At 41.2% G+C, this 22949-nt stretch overlaps 1 protein-coding gene across 1 annotated transcript in view; it reads right to left on the bottom strand.

The window, feature by feature from the left end:
• Positions 1–22535, bottom strand: part of CRYBG1 (crystallin beta-gamma domain containing 1) — a 188956-nt gene extending 166421 nt beyond the window's left edge. Inside the window, exon 1 of the mRNA XM_045806962.2 lies at positions 22232–22535. Coding sequence (XP_045662918.2) covers positions 22232–22452 — 221 coding nt within the window. The 5' untranslated portion in view covers positions 22453–22535. The remainder of the gene's footprint in view (positions 1–22231) is intronic.
• Between the last annotated feature and the right edge of the window lie 414 nt (positions 22536–22949).

The raw sequence follows: 22949 nt of genomic DNA, 5'->3' as shown, positions 1-22949 counted from the left end.
TTAGAAATTGATGAAATTGGTACCAATGTTATGCCAGTGTTTACTTTTCTGCTCAGGTACTTTCTTTCTTAGAAGTTTGTAGTACTAAATATTCCTAGCTATCATAATAAAGAATTGCATGTTTTTAAAAATGGATAAAACTGTCATGTCAAGAGTACTGATTTTTCTCTTAACTAGCCACGTCTATGGTATAAAGCTAGTATTTTTACAAGATGGCTATAGTCCAAATACTGTTTCTTATATGGTGACATCTTATTCTGATTGTCAGGAGAATACATAAAAAGAAATTACCTGAGAAATAAACTTGCCAGTCTGAACTATAAAGTGAAAAGCATAATTCACAAGGCCATATATCAGATGGTACTTTTCTCCACACACTGATGGTTGACACCAGAAATGACTATTCTACTATAGAACTGAAGTATATTCTCCTTTTTAAAGACGCTACTGCTTAAAATGAAACTTTTTAATACATATAAATTACATATTCAACACATTTTTAAACCATAAAATCCATTGCTCCTGAGTTGGTAATAACAGACCTGGAGTGAAGTAATTCAATTAAACAAGCGCCAAAAATTCATGAAGAATACTTAGGTCCTGGGCTGGACTGGATGGAAAGGGCAGGTGGAAAAAGGCCTCAGTCTCCCCTCCCTTCTTCACATTTAAGTGCAGGGCAGGAACTCACAATGCTCTTGCATTAGCCCCAAGATAGTTTGGGACCCAGAAATATTTGGAGGTGCAAAGATGGAGATAGCAAGAATATCCACAAAGTGATTTTCAGACTTCTAGGGAAGTTTTTCAATATACACAGGCAAGATGTGCATGTAATTTACCACTCTATCAACATGGCAGCAAGAGGTTGAGTTTAAACTTGGGAAAAGCATTCATAGTGAACAGTCAGGTTTATGGTGGGGGGACCTTAGAACATATCATCCAAACAAGGATCTTTTCAGAGTAAAAGGGGTTGCTAGTAATGAGTGCCAGGCAGGAGAGGAGGGAGGGCGCCTGTAGGGGGCAGCTGCTGCGATAGGGGATGGTGCAGTCAGCTCATGTCCAGGCCCCATGAAGGAAGGGGAACCTCTTCCATCTGTCTTGCCCTTGAGGAGCAGGTTATGAGTTTGCCTTCCTCGGCCTTTTTCCCTTCCTCGCTTTTCCCTGGTATTTACATCAAGACATTTTTTTCCATTTACAGTTCAAAGCATTTTGCAATTCCAGTGATAATCTCACTGTGGAAATTTTGACAGTTAACAAGTTCTTTAAATCCCTACAACTTCGTATTGCCATTTTATTAACTAGCATTCAATTTCTAGATTGCATCGTATTGGCCCCCTGCAGAATAGCCTTAACTAAATTATATCCCAGGTCAATATTAGGAGCTATAAAAAACACCCCTAAGAAATTTGTTGTTTAGTTTGTTTTAAGAAATTATCAAACATTGTTCCTTATATCATAGAGTTCTCTTTATAAAGGTGCCCCAGAGAAAATTCTGATCTGAGAACAAAGAAACGTTGTAACCCTCCTGATGGGTCTCTGATTATCTTAAAGACCGAACTGAGTAATTTAGACCATTTCTTATTTTACTGAGAGCATTAGAAAAGTTAGTGCTAGATTTGAGATGCAGTCATACTAATGGATAGATCATTATGATTGGCAGGTTTAGCCTTATATCTCATTTCTCGGGTTCCAACTTTGTTTTTTCTTGGTGCTTTACTATATTTCCGTATCGCACTACTCTGGCATATTTTATGTTCCCTGGTAAGCCTCCTGAAATCTTGCTGGATTTAGATATAGTTACAAGAATCAGAAGGAAAGGGAAGAGAGGAGACAAAAATAGAATTACTGTTTCCAAATTCTATTTTTACTTTAATCGCAGTCAAAATCAACCCTGTTCTCACTGTCTTCTCTAAGGAGGGTCCCAGTGCCCTGTGGCAGCTCCTGAAGGGCCAGCGGGTCACAGAGGAGTCTCTGCAGACTTGTTTCAGGTCAGAGTTTAAACTGCTGTTTCCCTTCTTAGACAAAGGGGACGCTAACCACCCTCCATCAGCAGGAAGTGCTCCGTAGGCTGCCTCCTCCTAGAGCTGAGGTGTGTGCTGAGCTGAGCTGCCCACTGGCTCTCGCCTGGCTCCTGCATGGCCAGCACCACGTCCTCAGGAACACCTGCCTTGTTAGACGTGTTGTTGATGAACAAGGAAGTGCCTTTTTTTTTTCTTTGTGCAAAGCTGACCAGCCGCAAGCAGAAAGGAGAACCACAATTATGACTTTACTGGTCCCCAGTACTAATCACGCAAACTCACCAGCTCAGACAGTCAGCAAACTACCTGGCTCTAAGCAGTGGCTGCACTGGTTGGAGCATGTAGGTGTCTGAATATTAAGAACTGCAGGAGGAAGCTGTCTGTGGCAAACTTGCCAATATGAGCAATAGATGTGGAAATGAAGAAGTGATCAGAGGAAAAATACGTGTGACAAACTGTAAGGTACATTTATATCAGAGACTTGTTAGAAGTCCTTTCATACCAGGACTTTTCATCTGTTGTGTTGCGTGTGCTCTTTTAGGACATGATGCTCAGCCTTCCAAACCTATTCTTACTATTCTAATCTGCACAAATTTCATTTACATAGTTACGTAAATAAAAGGTTCAAGACTTCACACATCTGCTGTATTTGGTTCTGCAGTAAATGATTACTTATCATTACTTATGCAAAGGATACGTTTGGGATATGAGTTCAAATATTTACAAAAATTATAAACATAACGTAAAGAAATGAACTTTAAACTCAAGAGATCTGAGATTCACCCCAGCTCAGCCGCCAGGCAGCTGGATGCCTTTGGGAAAACCCTCTTGAGATTTCTGAATCCTAATCCCCACTGGACTTGACCTATAGTTCTCAATTAATGATTTTAATGAGGTTGGTTAATATGCAGACTCCTAGGCCCTACTCAAAACCTACCGAATTTCTATTTCTGGAAGTGGGGACAGGAATCTGTTTTTTTCTCCAGGTGATTTTGATTTGGATATCTAAGCAATACATTTTGAGAAACACTAGACCTCTTCTTTTAAAGGTCCATAAAATTTTTGTTCCATGATGAGGTCAAATTGAATTTTCAACTTCCTTTCCCCAAAAAGAGTCCATCTGCCTTTCATGGACACGGAGACAAAAGAAAATGATTGCAGGATTTCCCTCTGGCCTTCCTGGATATCCATAATTTTGTAGTAAGTGGATTACTTAATAGCAATATAGTCATGGTGCCTTAACTATAATTGTCTTTTGCAATATGGCCAACTCAAGAACAATGATTCACCAGGTCATATTATTGTTAATAATGCCTTTTAATAATCATCACGAGTGTACAGATTATCAAAACTCTTCTGCTAGCTTCTGCATACCAGCAGTACGACAACATTTCTGAACACTAAGCTTTTAATTGTGGCGTAAATATTAAAAATAAAGTCGAAATTGTTATAAATATTAAACATAAAGTTATATATCTAACAGAAATATCGTTATATTTCTAATACATATTTTCCACTCTATAAATAGCAATACCTGGAAAGATTGACTTTTAGAAGCCAACTTCACCTAGAAACAATAGCGTCTGCACAAAACCTTGGTTGATCCCGAAGGAACAAAACTTCAGTGCTCACACCAAGCATTCTATTTCAAATCTCAGACATTTCAAAATCCATCAAGGATGTTGCTGACAGCTGGTCTAATTCTACAGAGACACCGGTAGAAAATTCTGCATCTGCTCACATGTTTTTATAACACATCAGAGAATTTGTTTTCTCTATAAAAATAAGAGTTTCTACAAAATGCAATCATACGCCTCTGAGAGTGTCACCTTTTGCATCACAAACACTAAGTCCTCACAGATGCTACTCCCTTTAAAGTGCTATGCCCTAGATGCGGCCGGCAATTAAGCCTGCAATTTTGACTACACTGACTGCACGTGGACTGTCAACATGCCTTTTTGCAATGTCCATGGCCTGCTTCCCAGAGCTAAGGCCAATAGGCACTCTGGAGCCCGCCCCTCCCTGGCTGCTATATGCCACTGTGTTTAGATATAGACAGCAAGTTGCTGCAGCTGAGGACGGCTCCTTGCTTCCTGGGGCACTGCTTCAGGGGCCCTTAGTGGTGTTGCCTTCCAAAAATGAATGCATATGTACATTTAGTCGGTGCACCACGGTGCGGTAGTTGGATGCACTGCCCCGGCTGTGCTGCTGTAGGCAGATTATACAAGCCCTACAGTGCCCACCCCCGCTCAGGACACTGTAGGCTGGGACTGCTGAACTTCCAACCATATCGGGGCTTTCTGGCCAGCAGGAACCCACATCATTGAGGCAGGAAATGCCAGGGAAACAGTGGCCTACAGGAGCAGCCCCCAACCCATGACTGACAGAACTAAGAGTTCTAATACTACCCCTATTCCTCTCCCCAAGGGATGGCATAGCTCTGACTCCTACAGTGATGTTCAGAATTTCCCATGGGGACTAATCTCCCTTTAAGGGGCATGATAATTAGCCCATTTACCAGCTGGCTTTCCTTCCCTGCTCCCTTCCTCACTCCCTATAAGTAGTTCCTGAATTCCATCTGTACTTGAATCCTTGTCATAGAGTCTGCTTCCGGGACAACCCACCTAAGACACCGTCTCATGCGGTGTCATCTCCCAAAACAATCTTTCACTGGATGTGCTTTGTTTGTTAAAGTAAACTTTACCCGCAACATGGGGCTTGAACTCACATTCCTGAGATCAAGAGTTGCAAGTTCTATTGACTGAGGCAGCCCGGCACCCCACACTGGATGTGATTTTTAACATTTAGGATTGGCTGGTGTGTAACCATTGGCTATAACATTTGTTAATGTCCTTCAACCTCCCCAGTAGCAAGTTAGAATCTCTAGTCAAATAGAATGTAAAATCCGGAAAGAGATTTGTAAATATCATTTCACCCTTCCATTGGTTCATTTTTCATATTTGAGGGGAACTGAGTTCCAAAGAGGTGAAATGATTCACCTAAGATAACACAATCCGAAAATGGCTGAACCGGGAGCAGAATTTAGATATTTTGGCCACAAGCTCAGGGCTGAAGACACTATGCTTCAAACCTGTAAAGAAACCACTATACTATTTTATTAAATCAAAGCTACATTATGACTACATAGGAGGCAGACAGTTTTCTCTACATCTTTTTTCCCCCTAAATTTTCCTCATTAGTAAGGCCTTCTAGACAGTAAAATAGGAGTGTCTGCACATATCTCAGTTTAAATTTTAGGACCCTATGCTGAATTAGTAAAATGATGATCACACATAAAGACACAGATGTATATATCTTAAGAGATTCCTCAAAATAGCATTTATATGTCTTTGCCTTCATGTTACATGTCTAAACTAAATGACTCTTACAGTTTTCTTCTTTTCTCTTTTGCAATTGTCCAAGTGGTGCAAGATTTCACTCAGGGGGGTTTAAAAACTCTAACTTTGCCAACTTACCTCATGACTTTGATGGCTTTCTACTTTTCACCAATAGACATTCCCATTGAAAAGGGTGGAAAGCACTACTGCACATTAGAACAAATGCAGTTTCCATATGCATTAGACATTACTGTTTATTGTACTTACATCTTGACTGACTTTGCTAGAAAATTTATAAACTCAATTTGTGATTCGGAGGAATTCAATAAGAACAGATCTTATGATCAAAGTCCAAATTCGCCCCTCCTACTGTAAATGAGGAATTTAAGCCCCAGGGAGATCGAGTGATTTTACTGAGTTAACACAGCTAATAAGTAGAGATTTAAGTCTTCAGATTTCTGGTTTAGTTCTTTTCCCAAATGATTATTATCAACATTCTTTTCTGAAGTCATCTACATTGTTGGTACAAAAATCCCAAAGTTTATGGGGCCACGATAGAAGCAGCTATGTCACCTGCTCACACTCTTCTCTCTGTGCTAATAAACCACCGAGACAGGTGGCTACTCCCTCAGCCCTCTGATCCATCATCAAGCTTTGATGCCTCACAGAGCTTAGATTGCAGCTACTCTGGTTTCCTGCCCCATGCCCAAGCCTTGGCTTGGGGCACCAGAATCTCTTGAGAATTTAATCAGAGACCTTTTCAAATCACACATTCCGAAAGGAAATTACTCTAGAGATATTTTTAAATTATTCAATATTTAAATGTCCTAAATACATTGTGCTCAATGCTACTCAAATTTCCACCTCAGAAATAGAACTGAAAGGTGCGTGCATGTTAGGACCTGAGCATGAGTAGCTCTGATGGGAAAAGTGTCTGGTGGGGTAACAAATGCTGGGGTTTTGCTCCACCAAAGTCGTACAAGTCAGGACAGTGTCTTTGGTTATCGAACTCCAAACACTGAAATGCCCTAGAGACAATTGTCTTTCAAGAAAGCATAAAGTAGGTAAGAGTCAAATTTGAGAATTCAATAGCTGGCCATTTGTCACTAGCAAAAATCCACTATTTTCTACATATAGAATTTTTTAGAAATGTTACATTCAAATTTTAATCTTCACAGCAGTGTGGTCTTTAACTAGAATGTATCAGTATCTTACTCTACTAATCAAAAAAATTTTCTCAATTTCTTCTTCTACTTCAATGTCATTTTATGTCATTAACATTACCTGTGTTAAAGTTTAAAAAGGGAAGAAGAAGAAAGGACATTGCAATAAACCAGGAAAGCTACAAAACATTTTTTTTTATTTCTATCTATTCTGTATTGTGGCATTATAATGGAAAGAGTATTGGCTAAAATTTGGGAATCCTCGGATATCGTCCTCTCATTAAACAACTTAATGCCTCAATTGCTTTATCTGCAAAATGGAGACAATCAAACCTAACTCTTCCCTGAATTCTCTGGGAAGCCCACATGAGCTTCTTCTGGGAAAGAAGTTACATCTGTAAGAGGAAGGGAACCTGGTGGCAGGGGCTGGGAGGAAATATGGGCGTGTCTATCCAGCTAAACAATTCCCACAGGCATTTAACATCACAGAGGATTCAGGCAGGTGGGGGAGAAGACCAAGAAAGAGGGGGTGATGCAGAGCAGCAGCAACAAGACCCACAGAGTTCCCCTCTTTCAACCCATTGCTTTGTGCAGGGACATGGATGAGGGGGCCCCAGACCAGCTTCAGACCAGAACTCAGGAGATAAGGAGGAATGCACAGAGAGGAGATTAAGGTGGAGAAAAGATGGGGAAAAGCAAATATTGTCATGTAGCTACTCACTTCTGAAAAGACCACCAGAAGAGAGAAAAGTATGTACTAGGCTTTCAAAAAAGAATCAGTGAGAGCCAGAGATGAGTCAAGGGGTGATGGAGTTCACACTACCTATGGACTCACATTCTCGCTGCTCTTTCACACTGTTTCAAAGGAGCCTCTCAACAGCTTGGTGGGGGGCCAGGCAGGTTGGTATCATTCCCATTTTGTTGATCAGTACCCTGAGACACAAAAAGCTTGATGATTTGCCCAAAGTCACCTAATTTGTAACTGAGAAATCCAGAATTAAAACCCAAGCTCTTTCATTTCTATTACCAATAGGTTTTTGTTTTTGTTTTTTCTTTTCTGCTATCACTGGTAATTGGTAAATGGCGAGAATTTTATATGTTGAATTTTAAGTGAATTATCCTCATTTTATACCTGCAGTAGAATATACTCATACTAATACACATTTTTAAGAGCATGAAATATAATCTGAATATCAGATCAACAAAAACATTTCCTAAGATAGATGAAATGTATTTAAAAACAAAACATGGGCTAGGCCTTTTGAGCAATCCAGTGAGTCCTTGGATAAGCCTCGATACTCTACCAGTCAGAGATCCTGTCAGTGATGATCCAGTAAACATAGAAAACATTATCATTCGATTTAAATGACCTGTGAAGTGTTAACAACACCTAGTTGCTTTGACTGCTTTGGCATTTATTTATTCTGGAAAATTATAGACTTTGATATCTAGAACTGAAGCAGAAGTGAATGAAGTTAACTGTTTGCTATGTGCTTTTTATTTTTCATTTAAGGACTAAGAGAAAGTTATCACTCACGTATGGAGGAATGCCCAAAACATGGTAGTATCCATCCAGCTCACAAAATCCTGATTGTGCTTTCTCTAAGGAAGAGGTTCTCAGCAAACGTGTAAATGGAGGGATATACATAAGGGGATATAGAAGACTGTACATATGAATATGCAACTGCCAAGAACAGGACAAGGGGTTAGCCACAATGACAAGAGCAATGAAACAATTGAACCAATAATATCCAAATGAAACCAAACTGGAAACGTTTGGCAGCTAAGGTATCCTCCTTATCTTGAAAGTACAGGTGTCCAGCGCAGCTGCACGGTGAGTTTATTGCTCCCTTCTCTCTGTTCCCTACAGCAATTTGTGTATATCTCTATGAGAGCACTTCAACTCAATCTATGGCCATTATTCACTAATCCCAGCTCAGACCTGACCTAACTTAACTCCCCTACCCAATTCTGAATGTTCTTTTACTGTAAACTCCTACAGCATAAGAACTCAAACACGAAATAAAATACAAAGAGCATGCCACTTAGATTTGGATGATGTCAGTCAGTCAGCATCCCAGCAGGGAATGGATGGCACATGCCAAAGAGATGATTGAGAAGTTTTTAAAGAACTGACAGTTTACAAGATGTGGGCAGGCAAGGGGATATCAGTAGGAGTAGTGGAGCAGTCCAGGCTCTCAACAGCGGGCAGCTTACCACCCGTGAATGTAGAGGTGAGGGAGGGACGAAGGGCTGGAACTGGCAAAATCTGAGCTGTAGAAGAGGTCCACCCATCAGAGGCTGTAGCCTTCAATGGCAGAAGGAAACCTCCACCACACTCCCACATAAACTCCTGCTCCTATCCTCTCCTCTAAAGCCTCCTATTGCCTGAACCAAACTAGAAACGAGATGGCAAGAGAGCTTGGTCCATGCAGTTTCTAAATATAGTTCTAAGGAGCACAGAGGAGGGTGAAGAGTGGATCTGGAGGGGCAGGCAGAGAATATGCAGAGGTTGAGGCTGCCCACAGGGCTGTTCACTGAAGTAATATTTATAACAGTGAAAAATTAGGAAGAACCTAAATGTCCATTAAGAGGGGCATTTTACACATACTTTAATGAGGTAAGAAAATGTTAATGATAATGCTAAGTGAAAACTAAAGCAGGAGACAAAAGGCATCTAAATTGTTGCCTTTGCGATATCATCTTTAGGGCTAATTCTTATGAAAATATGCACAGAAAAAGAACAGAATGTTAATAATGTTATTCACAGATGGTGAGGTTATGGATTATTATAACTACATGGTATAGCCGTCAAAAAGCTAAGGCAACTGTGGACTACTACAACAATCAATAAAATGGGAATCTCAATTATAAAAGAACAGTGCCTCGGAATGTTCACTGGTCTGAGCACTTCTATAGAACTGGGCGGGACATTTTTTTTTTTTTAAAGATTTTATTTATTTATTCGACAGAGATAGAGACAGCCAGCGAGAGAGGGAACACAAGCAGGGGGAGTGGGAGAGGAAGAAGCAGGCTTCCAGCGGAGGAGCCTGATGTAGGGCTCGATCCCACAACGCCGGGATCACGCCCTGAGCCGAAGGCAGACGCTTAACCGCTGCGCCACCCAGGCGCCCCTAACAAGTAGGTAATCTAGCACAGAATACAGATTCAGATCTTCCTCAATTTATGATGGGGCCGCATCCTGATAAACCCATCATAAGTTGAAAATATCACATCAGAAATGCATTTAATAAACCTAACTTATCGAACATCATAACTTAGCCTAGCCTATCTTAAACGTGCTCAGAACACATACATTAATCAAAATCATCTTACAATAGAAAGCCTATTTTGTAATCGAGTGTTGAATGTGTTGTGTGATTTATGGAATACTGTACTGAAGGTGAAGAACAGAACGGCTGTACGGGTCTGGAACGGTTGTATGTGTGCGGGTTGTGGGCATGTGCTGACTGGGGATACAGCATCATGAGAGATGCCGCTATCACACCGCATACTGCTAGCCCAGAAAAGATCCAAATTCAAAATCTGAAATACGGTTCCTACTGAAAGCACATCACTTTCACACCATTGTAAAATTGAAAAATGATAAGTCGGAAAATCATAAGTGAACCGTTCATTGTGAATTGGGGGCCTTCTGCATAAATAAAGTACTTTAGTGTTGGAATGTGTATGTGTACAAATATAAATACAACCATCAATTTAGAGATTTTATATACCCTAGCCAGTGTGTCAGTGATGGTGTTGAGAACTGTGAAGGATTATAAATTCTCCAACCCCTGTGAGGTGGAACCTCCTGTATCTCTCAGCCTCTTCTTTGTACCTCTTTGAATATTTTCTCTTCTTTCTTATTATAACAGTAAGTATGGAAACTTTTTATTATTTTAATGGTCAATATTGCAGCTTCTCTAAAAGCCAGGAAAGTGAGACTCAGTTCCCAAGAAGAGAGCCTGAACTGGTTTGCCAGCCCACACCACACGGCCTCCCACACAGCAGGTGTCCACAGTGTTTGTTTAATAAATGAATTACACTGGTGCGTTTTCACACTCACATTTACTTACCTTCCTGAGTGTGAAAAACACAGTCGCTAAAGACATACATCAAGACTGCTTTTGAGAGAGGGGACATCTGCTAAGTTACTTGAGTCACAAATGAAAGAAGCAAACCTGATGCTTCAATTGCCATTATCACTGAATAATTGTTTTTACAATTAGAGACAGCCTACAATAAGCAGAACTGTGGCTTAAGATAAAGTAGTAAGTTTTCAGTCGTACTCTAGAAATTGGGCAGTACTCATGACTATCTTAATTTATGCCAGAGTATGTTTTTAGTCTAGCATAATGGGGAAAGAAATTTACTCTCTTTTATGACCAACTGTGAGTTAGTTCTGTGCATTTAATAATACTCATAGAAATTAATGAGATTTCTTAAATACAATTTTTAAGATCCCTCAAATACATAAAAGTTAAAATAATATTCAGTGTTCAGAGAAATGGGCACTAACGACAAACTTGCTATGTTCTATAAAGACAAAGGGTATTTAAATTCTTTTACTTCAAACTCTCTAGATCTATATCTTTCAAGCCAACAGTATTTCCTATGAATTTGGAGTTTGGGTAACGAGCAATTTCTTCCCTCTTTTAGGGCTCTGATCAACTTCTATGACGAGTGAAAAAATCCTCAACATTTCACCTTAGATTTCTTCACATACTCTGTGAATCATGCCAGCAACAGGTAGTAAAACTCTGGCTTGTAGAGTAGATTGGAAATCAGGAGCAACAAGTTTAGTTAACACTTCAGGGACTGAGTCACTGATTCTTGGCAGAATCATCTCAAGTCAAGAGTTCCCAGGAAAAACAAGGGTGCCCCACTGACTTCCCAACACATATGAATTCTTCATTCTTGGATATTCCCCTTCTCTACAATGGGACAAGCATTTCAAGGAGAATGCTTTTTACCTATTTTTTTGTTTTTGTTTTGAGAGAGAGAGAGTGTGTGTATGCGCAGGAGAGAGAGAGAGTGGGGTAGGGGAGGGACAGAGGGAGAGGAAGAGAGAGAATCCCAAGCAGACTCAATGCTCAGCGGCATGTGATGCAGGGCTCCATCTCACAACTGTCAGATCATGACCTGAGCTGAAATCAAGAGTCAGACCTTTAACCAACTGAGCCACCCAGGTGCCCCTCTTTCCTGGTTTTTGAAAGGATGATAGCTCTGAGAGCAAGTGGATAACTACATTTGTATTGGATACTTCCATTCTTTAGCTAACTACCTAACACACACACACACACACACACACACCCTCTATCAACTACTCATTTGGTAACCTTTAGTTTTCTCATGGTTTGGTGAAAATATTACTAGTTTTGGAGTTGGAAAGACCTGGGTTCAAATACTGTTCTATTATTTACTAACACTATCAGACTCGGTTTTCTCAGTTATAAACATAGGAGTAAAATTACCTACCTAGCAGAGCTATTATGAAAATTAAATGAGATGCACTGAATATGAAAGCAACTGTCACATAATAGGTACTCAGTTCATTAGTGTCTTTGTCCTATTTATTCTTGACAAAAGTTTTCTTGTGTTTACTCAACTGACAGGAGAGGTGGGCAATTAGGAGGCTGGACAGAATTCTCCCTGCCGATTCCCTCATGCCACACCCACTTTCCTCAGAAAACATGCCCCCCTCCTTGCCTCTGAAAAAAAAAATGCCCAAACCCAACTGGCTGTCATTTTTGCTGTTTGTTGATCATTTACTGAGTGACATTAAGGTAAAAATTGGTACTCCTCTTTAACATCAAGCTTTGTAAATTTGTGGGTTTATAAGCATTGTCTGATTTCACACAGAGAAAAGCAACCAGGAAACCTGTCATGAGCAGGGAAGTTGACACATAAATTCCTGAGGGGCTTCTCTGTAGGAAGAAACCACATGATGATGAAGGACCCAAAGCCTCAATGTATCTTCAGCAGTTATCACCTAGATCTGGGGCTGGTTGTCCCCTTATGGGTATAAAAAAAGCTTTTAACTTTTAATAAAAGTGAAATAACAAGGAAGGGTACAATTAACTGCCAACAATGTATCAGCTATGAAGATTTCCTGGTCAAAGTACTTGAAACTTCTCATACGGTGAAATTAGGACAATCACAAAATGCAAATTGGTAAAAGTCAAAAATTGAACAAATGCCAGACATTCAGTCATACTTTACCTTTATCTTGAAAAAAATCCAAAATCTAGTTTTAGACTAGCTTGTTTAAACATGTTTACTGACACGTACAGGAATACAAATGCTCTAGTCTCAATCCAAGCTATGTTCCAATGAAGGACTCCTGATCAAGAATTGACTCTCTTTCAGACAAAATGGTTTTGGGTAGTTAATACTAAAAGAGAATAGTTTTGTAATCCCACCTTCGAAACAACTACATTGTCTTGTTTTGCAGACAATAACAACCTCTTAGTTCGTGGGAGCCACACAGCGGAGGAGCAAGCCAACATTTTCAAGGCAGTAGAGCCAAGAATGACTGGCAATGCCTGGGGGAGCCTCCACTGCACAGGCTTGAAAAGCGCCAGGCCAGTTCTTAGGTTTGCACATGGCACTCATGATAAAGGAGGCACTGTAATTCCACACGAATGTCAATAGTTTGCTTTGACTGTCATATCTTTCTCAGACGAGATCAGGCGTGTTCGGGGTGGTATAGCCGTAGACTGTCATATCTTTTCCCAAACAGCAGATGCAAAAATAATCAAGCTGTGCTTTCATAGCATATTTATGAATCCATCAGTATTACCAAAACATTTAAATGACATTATAAGTAAAGTACATTCCATGTCATAGCAGCAGCATTACTTCAAGCACTGCAAAGGGAGTTCTTGCATGAGTACGATATGGGTAGACCCTATAATTTCAAATAGACATTTTGTTGTTATACAATATGGCTGTGCAAGTTTAACAACTTTTTGACCTCTGAAACTAATAATACACTATATGTTAATTAATTGAATTTAAATAAAATTAAATTTAAAAATGTTTTTGAAAACGCGAATTCAGTTATTTTTAATGGGGTGTTTTGTTTTATTTTTGGGTTTTTTTTGGTAGTAGGTAAAATACTAATTATAGCGGAAACTCTGGAAGTATTCAATATGTCAGTAACCAGACTACAGTGTATGCAGCGGCGAAATAGCTGGGAGCTCAATCTTGTGATCAATTTCATAGTTGTTGGCTTATGAAACAGGGGGAAGATTTCCAGGAGAATAGTCACCAAGAAGTTAGATTAATCAGCTGGGCTCCTGTCAAAGGTGGGTCTAGGCCAGGAGCAGGGAGGCACAGTCTACAGGCCAAGAGAACCAAAAAGAACAGCTGCCCTGAAATCAAAAAACCTGTTTTAGTCCCACTTCCTTCATCTGCACTGCACTCTTTGAACTTCAGTCTCCTCACCTGTAAAATGAGGGCATGGGCTTACTGCACTGAGCCATTATGAGCCTTAAGTGGTATAAAATATCAGCAATGGTTTATAATCCTTGAAGTGTAAAGCCAACTTAAGGTAAAACGTGTATGCAATGGCAGGGACTCCTCAATGATAAATCAGGAAGTAAAACCAAATGATTCAAGCAGCAAGACTTCTGGAGACCTAAAGTTAGAACTGCTCCTAGCAGCTCTGCTTGAGGAATTCTGATATCCCCACTGAGCCTGGGCAGCAACTGCAAAGCTTGAGGCCCACCTGTCTTCCATTTTACTGCCCGTGCCAAGACTTTGGGAGAGGAAGGAGGGTATACAAACTAGGCCCCCATCTTGGTTGTTTCCTGACAAAGGTTGGGCAGATGCCCCAAACACAGGATCTAGACACATTACTTTTGCATTACACACACTTTAGAATTTCTCTTTAAAATAGTTTTTTCTTCTAAAATTTTAACATACTTATATTTCTATGAATTTACATATTTTTCTCTCCACTACTTAACACAAAAATTGTCTAGTGCCAAAAATTAGCTTGCTTTCCTATATATGTTATAATTTCTCATTGTGAAACTGAAGACCTAAATATACTCATTGTGGGAATATAAAGAAGGCAGCATTAACCACAGGGATTTCAATTTGCAGTGATTAACCGCAGGACTCAAGACCACAAGGTAGAGAATCGCAGCCCCAGACCTTATGAGCTCTGTGACATTGGCTAAATTACCATACCCCAGTGTGCCTCATTTTTTCTCAAAATGGAGATAATAATAGTACCTACCTCCACGGGATGTTATGAATTAATTGCAGTGAGTTAATATGTGTAAAGTGCTTAGAACAGTGTCTGATACATACCATGTATATTAACTAAACTGCATCTTTCCTTCAGATCTTAATGGAAGATAACGTTTTCACAGACACAGTCTGAAGTTGTTACTATAAACCAAATGCTTCCACTCATTTCTTATCTTATTAAACATATGTTATTTTGTCTCTTGACCCCAATCACAAGGTGAAGAACTATCCAACTAGAGAACCCAAAGAACTATTAGGAGCTCATGCCACTCCTTATTTCCTGATTTGAAAAAAATTAGAAGGTGTATTACATGCAGTGTCTCTATGTACCTATTGGCCAAATCTCTTACACAAGCTGTTGATATTAACTTCAGGATGCCATAACCCTAATTTCTAATAAATGGGACTCAGTTAGGATTGCTGGCTTGAAATGGCACATAACAATAATAAATCAGGACAATAGCCAACTTTCTTCGCCACAGGATATTTTGCCAAGCTTAACAGCGACTTACTTTTACTTGTTTAACTGCCATCATGGGAAGGTAAAAAACAAAAGGCATTTGTTAATTCTGTGTTTCATTTTTCTCAGTTAGCTACAGGTTCAGCCTGCACTCATCTTCTATAACTTGTTGATGAGAGAAGCTGGGGACACCGCAATGGACTTCGGATTCTCTGAGTCACTTGTATGTCCTTGGGGTCTCCTGGCACTTTGTCAAAGTGCTCCCTTGTGATGAAGCGTCTCTGTCATTGCTTCAGTGCCATTGAACAGGCCCATCCGGGAGACGTTCAGTGCTGTAAAGATAGCACTAAGCAAGGGCTCATTCTCTAGAATGAAGACTTCTCATAAATCTGAATCCTTCGAGGGATTTTGATGAGGCATTTGAGTGAGCCTGATGCTGCTGTATTTTAAGGGAGCTACAAATGAGCTAATGAAACTCAACTGACTTGCTTTTCTTACCAAACCCCACAAGTGTCAGACATTCACACATACTTTATCTTGAAAACTTGCTTTGGGACAAGGGAGTGAATTCACATTTCACTTCTATCTTGGGTGAAAGCTGAGAATTCATTTTTCTGAAGTGAATGTATGGACAGAGACCTGTGGGATGTGCCCAGCAATTTGGTATGAAAATAAAGATAAGTCGTTTTTAAGGAAGAACACCCTGCTTTGAGAAGATAGGCAATGCTGGACTCTCCGTGAAAGAAACTCCTGAATCTTTTGACAAAGATTGAGTGACATCAAGTTAGCTCTTTGGATTTGTAAATCTGTTTAAAGAATGTTAAGAACCACTTATTTCCAGCCTATAATTTTAGAATGTCAACATCATATTTACTTATAATTTCAGTCAAGGTTTTCAAATGAGTATGCCACATATAAAGCCCAATCTTTCTTCCTAGATGTCAAAATATGACAGAAGAGCTGAAATAATATGGTCTCAGGCTCTAGACATTTTAAGGAACTGCAGAAAATTATTTAGGCATAATCCCAAATACATGATTCTCTTTGACTTAAATGTTACTGCGAAGATAAAGGTTTCCATGAGCACTGGATATAGTTTAAGATGATTATAACCTCAACAAGTTTTGGAGCCTTTGATGATCTTCTTATCAGAGAACAAAATTTCTCATTAATTATTCAATATGAGTAACACTTCTTCATCAGAGAAAAAAACTTCTGCTTGTTCAAGATAATCCTTCTTCTGACCTCCATACATTTGATTCATCTTCTATTTCTGCATGTCAGGCATCATATGCTACTTTCCTCATTTTCAGCTGCGTGCTCCATACTCCACTAGTGTGCAAGTTCCTTAGGAGCAGGGATCATCTCTGATATCATTGCTCTATTTCCCAGGGCCTAGCACAGAACAAGTGCTCTGCGTTTGTTGATCGTAAGAAACTTCTCTAAAATGGGACTGATAAACATTTCAATAAGAAGATCCAGAAAGGAATTCGTGCCATAGAATAATCTATCATTAATCCTAGAAAAACGATTCCATAGGTCAGATTGCATTGCTTTTCATGAACAAGATCTCTAAAGTCGTCAGTACAGTAAGTACAACATGAAACGTAGATTAAGCAATTATTGATTGATAAAAATGGAAAAAATTGATAAAATTTTCAAGGTAAACAAGAATACACAATTCAAGATTCAAATGGTCATACCAGAAACAATTTTTTAAAAACAAATAAGTCACTTTTTTTCTGTACGGACAGTCCTGAAACACAACTGACCCATTAGGTGAACTCAAACTTCAAGACAGGTGTTTTTCATATTCATAGTAAGATGGGCATTTTGAATGAATTTTGGGAGTGAGAAAGTGAATTTCAATATCTAATATGTTTGCTGCATTGCTTTAGTCATGGGCGAATAGTAAAGCAGTGATTTACTGTCTCATCCTTACAAAGAAGATTTATAATTAAAAGCTAAAGAAGAAAAAAGAAGGGGCACCTGGATGGTGCAGTCCGTTGAGAGTCAACTCTTGGTTTTTGGCTCAGGTTGTGATCTCAGGGTTATGAAGTCGAGCCCTGCGGTGGGCTCTGTGCTCAGAACGAGTCTGCTAGGGACTCTCTCTCCCTCTCCCTCTGCCCCTTCCCCCTGAGGTCCTGCGCACGCACTCTCTCTCTCTTTCTCAAGTAAATAAATAAATCTTTTTTTAAAAGAAGAAGAAAAAAGAAGTGAACCCAACCGAGGAGTTCTAAAGGCCTGCGAGTGATGTACATACTTGTATATGGACTAAGAGGGTCCTCACCAAAAGCGTAGGAAGAGGGGGTGAATAGTGTGATACAATGACAGAGAGAAGCAGCAAAGAATTTACACTGACCTCAGACTCCAAAATCACTGCAGGAGAAACTCCTCTAACTTCAAGTACAAAGTTTACCTTCCACTTCCTCAGTCCCACGTATTAAGACTTTTAAGTCACCGCATGCATAAAGGGCCACCCTTTTATAGACGAACAGGCACATCCAGATACTCAAAGGTATTTCAGGGCTTGACAGACCTGCTTCCAACTTCTGGGCTCCTGAAGGTGCTTGACTGCACTTACCATGGAAAAGCACAGCTATTAAAGCTGCCACCGCCGCTAGGAAGACAAGAACCACAGCTCTCATGGCCCCCGTCACTCCTGCTTCCCTCCCCTCTCATCTACCCAGCACCTGCTTTGGGCGCGGCTCTGCCACAGGTGTTTTAGGTGTGCGCTATCAACCCTCCTAGAGCTTTGTGAGGAAGTGCCGGCATCTCCATTCTACAGGTGAGGAAGCCGAAGACTCAGGAAACGTGGATCCAAACGGCAGAGGCAGATTTGAAACGGAGTGTGTGCAACGCCACTGCCTGTGACTTTTTCAGGGCAGCCTGACGTCAGAGCTCCTATTTATTGGGCATCTGTTCTCTTAGAGGCACGGTGTTAGTCGTTTCAAATACATATTTATAAGTCTCAAAAAACAATGCTTAGGGGTGCTCAGATCCTTAAACTGAAGTAACTTCCCAAGGAGCTCACAGCTAGTAAATGGCAGGGCTTGAGTTTACATTCCTGGGTGATCAGTGGTGAAACTTAAAATTTCAAACTCTTGCCTTTGGCATAAGCTAAATGAGAAAAATAACCCAGCGTTAACCGGTTTAGATGTAACGTTAGATAAAACCAAACTTATCTAGCTACGTCCTTTATGTTAGAAAATAATTCAACCTGTTTAGAGTCCTAAACACTAAACCTGCCACAAAAGACTGAAAACTAGAACCAATTTTAAATCATAAAGACTAACACTCTACAGATCCAGAACGCTTTCAAGTAACAGTTTAAATGTTCTTTTTCTGAAGGAATAAAACAGTAGTGTATCGTCACAACATTCTAGTGCTATAAACAGGGAGTAAGTTGTTTTCCCTCCTGAGAAGGGAAAGGTCCACTGCAGTACAGAACAACGGGACTGTGTGCAGGGCAGAGACTTGAGCCTGCAAACCCTGACCTGACGGTAGGTCTCTGCCCATCCAGCGAGGATGCTCTGCCCTCCGGCACTGGCTGCATTTTTCCTCCATCGGAAATGAGGTCTGCAGATTTCCCGAGGATTACAAGGCTCCCCACCACTTGAGTTCGGCTCTCTGGCAGAGAACACTAATGCTGCTTTCTAGGTTCCAGGTTCAGTTTAGTTTGAGGGTAATCATTTTCACTTCACTGCATTGACCTTTCGCTAAGAGCTATATAAGGGAATATATAAAAGGAAGCACCATTTCCATCGTATAGCAGAAAATAAGCACATAAAATTACTACTAAAAAGGAGGTGTAGGCAAGATACTAGTGAGAAAAAAGGGAAACCTCCCACTTACTAGCGCTGACAATGTACCAGTCACTGTTCTGAGCACTCAATGTGCATTAACTTGTTTATTTTTATAACCACACTTATTATGCCCCTTCTACGGATGAGAAAACTGAGGCATGAAAAGGTTAATAACTTGCCCAGGATGACATGGCTGTCACAGTAAGGAGATGAACAGGGATTTAAATCCAGGTAGAGAATCCCTCCTCATTTGAAAAACTGTTTAAAAAAGGAGTATAATTCAAAACGTCATAAATGAGCGCCACTAAGGGCTACGAAGGAAAGTCAGGCCACAGCTCCCAATGCCCAAACCGTGTCCTCTCCCCTGGGCCCCCTGATGGCAAAAGAATAATGGACTAGACAGGAGACTGGCTGCCGGGGTGGGCAACAGCTCTATTTCTATGAAAAACAACATAGTAACACATTTACCAAGACCAAGCTAAAAAAAAAACCGTAAGGGTGAATTTTAGGAAGAGAGGCAGCCAGTGTTCAAATTAGTTTACATAAAGAAAGAAAATGACCATCATTGATTTTTAGAATATCTACACTAAAAACTGCAAATATTTGCAGAATACAGAAATCTGACCTCAATAAACTTTAAACCATCATTGGAGTGGTAAGCTCTTCTAGGAAGAGAAGCACTTTTTCTCCCACCCAACCCTATTTCTTTCTATTTCTTCCATTATATCTTTGCATTTACAATGACGATGATGATAACAATGATGATTTTACATTTATTGAGTCTCTATTTTGTGCCCAAAAGTCAGATAAAAATTTTACATTTAAAGCATAAACTATCATTGGATACTCGCAACAGGTCTACAGAGCCAGTATTGCTGTTTCCCCCATTTTTGAAATGAAGAAACGGAGACTCAGAAAGGTGAAGTAATGTGCCCAAGGTTCCATAGCCAGGATGGAAACTTTTTTTTTTTGCTCCAAAAGCCCATAATACTAATGGTATATGCCCAGCAGAAACATGCGGCCACCTGACTGTCTGCTCCTCACCCAGAGACAAAGGCCACAGGGAGTGCTGCACACTGTGCCTCCTTCCACCACCTCGGGTCCTGGACAGAAGTGCATGGACACAGTCAGACAGCCCCAGAGAGCCACACTGTTCAAGATGGACCAGAAACGTAAGTGTGTTTTAGCCACTCTCTTTAGAACAGAAACAGGTACACTCTCTCAGAAGTAAACAAAATATTTAGGAAGATGATCTAACTAGGAAAACATCCCAAAGACAGACCAGTATGTTCAGTTTTCAGAACATTTGTTGGTACAAAGTTCATCACAGTTCTGAAGGAAAGAATAGAGTGCTTCAAGACTGAACAACAATACAAGACACTTGAGAAGTATAACTCCTATATTAAATTTTAGTCTAAAATGTACTTGGATTTGCATACATTGTCTATAACCATCTATGATTACAATTTGATAGACAGGAAATGATGGGGGTATGTCGGATAAAAAAACGTCAAGGAAGTGTTTAAAATATTTACGGAGGTAATAGGAAAAATACTTCAATGATGAGTACATCATTATTAAGTAACATTTCTTAAAAGGAATTTCAACTGGGGACACCTGGGTGGCTCAGTCAGTTAAGCATTGGACTAGATTTTCGCTCAGGTCATGATCTCAGGGTGGTGGGAATGGAGCCCCGTGAGGGCAGCTTCTGCACTAAGTGGGGACTCTGTTTCTCTCCCTCTCCCTCTCCCCCTTCCCCTGCTCATGCTCTCTCTCTCCCTCTCTCTCTCTCTAAAATAAATGGATACATCTTTTTAAAAAAGAAATTTCAATTGGTGGTTAATCACAGTAAGTCTTTGAATAGATAAAAGTATGTCCTATTACAACAAATGATTACCATGGATGATAAAAATATGAGAAAAAATAAAATGCCTTCTTTCGTAGCACTCTCTCCCATCCCCTCAAACATACTCCGATCATCCTGAACCACTTGTGCTTCTCAGGAAGTGCCCTGCTCTTCCCAGTGTTGGTGCAGCTCATAGTGCAATCTCAATCTGGAAGACATTGCTCCTCCCCTTTTCTGACTAAGCTACTTCAGCCTTCGTCCTCCAGGAAGCCTCCCTGGATTCCCTCCTCTGTGCTAACATCTATCATAGGATTCATCCCACTCTTGGTGGTCTCCACAAGAAACTAAGAATTCTTTGATTACAGGGACCACGCTTGTTTTTTATATCCCAGCACCTAGTGAAGGTGCCCAAAAAATTTTTACTAAGTGAATGAGAATATACTGCAGAATTAAGACTCTTCTAGAAATAAAAGGAAAATATATCTAAAATGTGAATTTTGCACTATTTCATTCTGGCCCTCATAGTTCATAAGGGTGTATTTAAAAAATACACGTGGCAGGATTTACTGGATATTGCCAATTGCCCTTCATTAAAAATATTTTATACCTCCAAACCACATAAATATATTGGTACTTCAAATTGATTGTTGTTCAATGTATGTGTCTATTTGGATAATATAATTGAATAATACGAAGTTTTGATAAAAATTATAAAAAGCACAATGGCAATGACATTTTGCATAACTAGGGGCTGCCTAGTACTGCCTAGTTCTCACACTGATTCCAATGGGGACAAGCCATTCACCTTTTGGTTTCAGGTTCTCCACCCATAAAATGGGGGTAACCATCCCTGCCACTTCCTCCTCCTTTCGGATCCTGTGAGGTCAATGGAGATCTGTAAGGGTGGAGATCTTCACAATAAAGGCACCATTGTCAAAATTATTGTATAATTTCCAAGGTAGAGCCCCTATCATTCATTATAGCAATAATCCTTCACTACCCTCCTGCTCTCCTTAGCAGGTTAGTGTAGATAGAACTCTTGCATAAAGTCTGCCAGTCAAAGTAAAAGCCACACGGGTGGGCACACGTTCCTCTCGCTGGTGCCTGGCCTGAGCCAGACGCCACAAGGAACCTATGGCCACGAGGAACGCTCAGAGACCACGTCTGTGCCCTCTGGACCCTGTTAACACTCCTTGCTGGAGAAACGGACCCTGGGCCCTTCCCCTCCTCCAAGTGAGGTCGAGCGCGGCGGACGGTGGAGAGGACTCAGGGTCAGCAGAACTGGGAGGAGATGGAGAGAGAGGAGGTGAGACTCGAGGGCTCGGGCGGGGAGCTTACCTGGCCTCGGAGAGGGGCTCCGGGGGTGGGTGTGGAACGAACACCCCACAGTCCGACGGCAGAGGCTGCTGCTTCTTCTTGGAGCGCCAGATATGGAAAGGAGTGTGCTTCTTGGGGGTCCTGGACGGACTGGACTCCGCGTGGTCGCCCTGAGGTGGCGGCGACAGTGGCATCTTTTTGTCCGCCTCCTCCTCCGCCGCCCGGCCCTTGTGGAAGAACATACCTGGGCGCCAGCTCGCCCGCCTTTCCCAGCGCGCCGTCGGACCCCGCCCCCTCGTCGCCGGTGCGGGGGACGGCAGAGGGTTAGAGGACGAGGACAGAGCGGAGCGCGAGCAGCACAGCAGCCCGAGCCCTCCGGGCGCAGGTGAGTGCCTGGCCGCCGCGCAGCGCCTCCACGCGGCGAGGGCGGCACCTGGTGCGAGCCCAGGTGAGGCGCGCGCGCGGGGAGCCACGTGTAGAGCCGACACGCCCCCGGTCCCTGGCCCCGGGACGTGCGGCGGCCGCGGGGCAGCGACACCTTCTGGACGCCCTCGGAACTGCGTCTCTTGACACTGGGCTGGGAGCCAGAGCTGGGGCGGATTTCCACAGCGCCGCAGGTGAAGGTGCCATCCGTTGCCTGAGGAGTTGTTGGCCACTTGTTGGCCTGTGTCAGGCTGGCAGGATGAGTGACTTACCCAGGAGCCCCGCCTGAAGAAGGATGGGAGAGGCTCATCCCATG

Source organism: Ursus americanus, chromosome 11 (assembly GCF_024610735.1).
Source record: "Ursus americanus isolate L20-20 chromosome 11, mUrsAme1.1.p, whole genome shotgun sequence".
Taxonomy (NCBI): Eukaryota; Metazoa; Chordata; class Mammalia; order Carnivora; family Ursidae; genus Ursus; species Ursus americanus.
The sequence above is the reverse complement of the archived record's forward strand: the minus strand, read 5'-3'. Positions and strand labels throughout refer to the sequence as shown.